A 3,142-nucleotide genomic window follows, 5' to 3' on the forward strand; every position below is an offset into this window, starting at 1 on the left:
ACAACGAAATTGGTCTAAGAACTAGTTTCAAATTTTTTCAAGTGAATACACACTTAAGAACTGGATTGGACCGGACCGTCCTGTTTTAAAACTGGTTTTGGAGCTAGATTTATAAGCTAAAAAATCAAACCCTAATTTCTTTTCCCCCCGAATTCTAACCTCTATACTCCCTCATCCTTTGTTCTTCTTCGGAATTTCTCATCAATCTTTTCTCTTTCCCTAATTTTTTTATGAATAAATAAGGAATAGAGTTTTATAATATATATTTGAACTTTTTATCATTTATAATTGCACATGACTACGTATTCATTTTATGGATTGTTGTTTTTGGCAGATAAGAATTTTTTGTTGTTCATCTTTTACTTTAAACTATAACCTCATATAATTTTACTGGAAAAAATAAACCAAAAAAGGGAATAAAAAAAGAAAATAGATTCTTAGGTTAATCTTGGAATGGGACCAAAAAACCCAGGTAAAGCAGCAAATATGGTAGATTCCAAAATCTAAAAAGTGGAAATCGATTATAACAAGTAGGTTTCAATATTCCAACTCTAAAATATACCTACTTTGGAACCGATGAGTTGGAATGAAGAAGTCACCATGTTTGGTCAACACCAAAAAGGTAAGCAAGATTCGTAAATCTCCTTTCAAAGGTGTTCCCATGTCAGCCTGATTCATTTCCCAGTAAGTCGGGACGCGCTGCGAGATTCTTGCGTACCCCCACCTAAACTTGGACTCCCTTTAAATCGACCGACCGACTCCTTCCTTCCACCAGAAAAAGTAACACAGCGCAGCACAACGTCACCGTCGTCATCCTCCACATCGTCGACATCATCGTTGTCACCTTACGGTCACGCCTATTCATCGTCCAATCCCTCCCCCCTCTCTTTAAAAACCTCCATTGATTCTCAACGCAAGCTTCCATTCATCAACGCCCCCTCGAATCTTCTCTTGCTCCCGCAAATTCGCTGGAATCAAAGAGTCCCTTGACCGATCCCGTTCGAACCGCACAGTCCCTCTATTTGCGGCCCTTCTTTTTCTCTTTGAGAATCCAACAACCAGGAGGCAAAGGCCCCAGAATCCTCGCGCACACCCACTTCTTATGGCAGCACGCATCATCCGGAGCCTCCCTTCGAGCCCCCTCCGCTTCCATTGCAGGTCTCTGAACTCGACCCCTTCCTCCGACGCGGCGGCCGCCGTGTCTCCCCTGACTTTCGTCGAGAAACACGCGCCCGCCACCGAGAAATCAACCCCGGCCGGCCCCGCCGCCTCCAAGACCATCGACCTGGACAGCACCGAGCGGCTCTTCGCCGGCGTGCCGACCACGAAGCTGCTGCGGTCGTCGGCCATCCTTCACGCGGCCGCGGTCGAGTCCGTGATCGACTTGGGCACGTGGGTGATGCGGTCCGGGCTCATGGACGTGGGGCCCGTGCGCGGGGCCGTGCTGGGGGCTTTGAGGCCGACGTTCTTCGAGCACTTCTGCGCCGGGGAGGACGCGGATGAGGCGGTGAGGACGGTGGGGGAGGTGAACCGCATCGGGTTGAGGGGGATGCTGGATTACGCGCTGGAGGACGCGGAGGACAACGAGGCGTGCGACCGGAACATGGAGGAGTTCCTCCGCACCGTCGAGTCCGCCAGATCGCGCCCGTCATCTTCCGTTAGTTCATTTCCTTTTCCCTACTCTTTTCTTTTTTTTTTAAATTTCCTCTCGCGGGTGCGTTTCTTGTTCTTGTTCTTGCCAGGCTTATTCATCGTGGAAACTAAAGCAGAGGCATCGTGTGTGTTCCGCCGTCTTTGTCGTGAAGGCGGTTCGTAGGGACGGTCGCTGATCTTGTTTTTAGGGTTTTTGTTTATGGCCTTCTCTGCTTAGGGTAGTTAGCATCAAAATCATTAGTACCAAAGCATGCTATACGTCTTGAGCAAAAATTACTCTCACTCTGCGACAGCTACTGCTTCGACAGGAATCTGCGGTGTACCTTCGTCTGTCTGAGTGGGAGAGTCTTGCACGTAACGTAGAACAATCGAGACAAACTAGCATTCTTTGTGGTTGAAAAGTAAACGGATTCGCGAATCTTGAACGTGCGTGAGGGCGCTGCTCTCTAAGATTCCGTTCTGATGGCTCGTGACTATAACAGAAGGAGAAAAAGAGAGGAACTTTCCTTCTCACGTGACTATGATCTCAAAACATTTGGAGAGTCGAGTTGCTCTGGTCCCAACGTATGACTCAGCGCCCACCAGGACATGATGGTGCTGGCAGTGTTGTCTCTTTCGTGACCAACCAGAGAAATTTCTCAGTAACCCACTCGCGAAATTAACGTTTCCAAATTGCATTCGGACAAACTCGACCTTCTCGAACGATGTGGAAAATGTAGTTGTTGTGGTTTTTTTTTTTTTTTTTGATAAGTCGTTTTGATGTTCCCTAGTGGTCCTTATTTTGCTGTAAATCTGAAATGGCTCGTGCCAGGTGAGTTTCATCATCGCGAAGATCACGGCAATCTGCCCCATCGATCTTCTCAAGCGTGTGAGCGACCTGCTCCGCTGGCATTGCAAGGACCCGTCGTTCCGCCTTTCTTGGAAGAGGGATTCATTCCCGATATTCTCCGCCTTGAGCCCACTCTACCACACGCCTTGCCGGCCCGAGCACTTGACCCCTCAGGAGGAGCGGGATCTACTACTAGCCCACCAGAGACTGCAGACGCTCTGCGAGAAATGCCAAGAGGCCAGCATCCCTCTGTGCATCGATGCAGAGTACACGGCCGTCCAGCCTGCCATCGACTACTTCACCTACTCTGCGGTGGTCGCGCACAACAAGCACGAGCCAGTGGTATATGGAACGATGCAGGCCTACCTGAAGGACGCAAGGCAGAGATTATTGTTGGCGACTGAGGAGGCTGAGAGAAGGGGAGTCGTGATGGGCATCAAGCTGGTGAGAGGGGCTTACATGTCTAGGGAAAGCAAGTTGGCGCATTCCCTGGGTCAGGAGTCGCCAATTCACAATACCATTCAAGATACTCACGATTGCTACAACGAGTGCGCATCATTCATGCTCGAGAAGATCGCCAGCAGGTCTGGCGCGGTCGTTCTCGCCACCCACAATGTCGATTCAGGTAAAGAAAGATCGAGCTCTGCTCTGATCATGGCG

The 3,142-nt window shown here is 49.3% G+C and overlaps 1 protein-coding gene across 1 annotated transcript in view; it reads left to right on the top strand.

Annotated features, from left to right (window-relative positions):
* Window positions 1–702: 702 nt before the first annotated feature.
* Window positions 703–3,142, top strand: part of LOC104422071 (proline dehydrogenase 1, mitochondrial) — a 5,256-nt gene continuing 2,816 nt past the window's right edge. Inside the window, 2 exon segments of the mRNA XM_039305396.1 lie at window positions 703–1,657; window positions 2,465–3,140. Coding sequence (XP_039161330.1) covers window positions 1,103–1,657; window positions 2,465–3,140 — 1,231 coding nt within the window. The 5' untranslated portion in view covers window positions 703–1,102.

The sequence above is a fragment of the Eucalyptus grandis genome, chromosome 11, assembly GCF_016545825.1.
Source record: "Eucalyptus grandis isolate ANBG69807.140 chromosome 11, ASM1654582v1, whole genome shotgun sequence".
Lineage (NCBI taxonomy): Eukaryota > Viridiplantae > Streptophyta > Magnoliopsida > Myrtales > Myrtaceae > Eucalyptus > Eucalyptus grandis.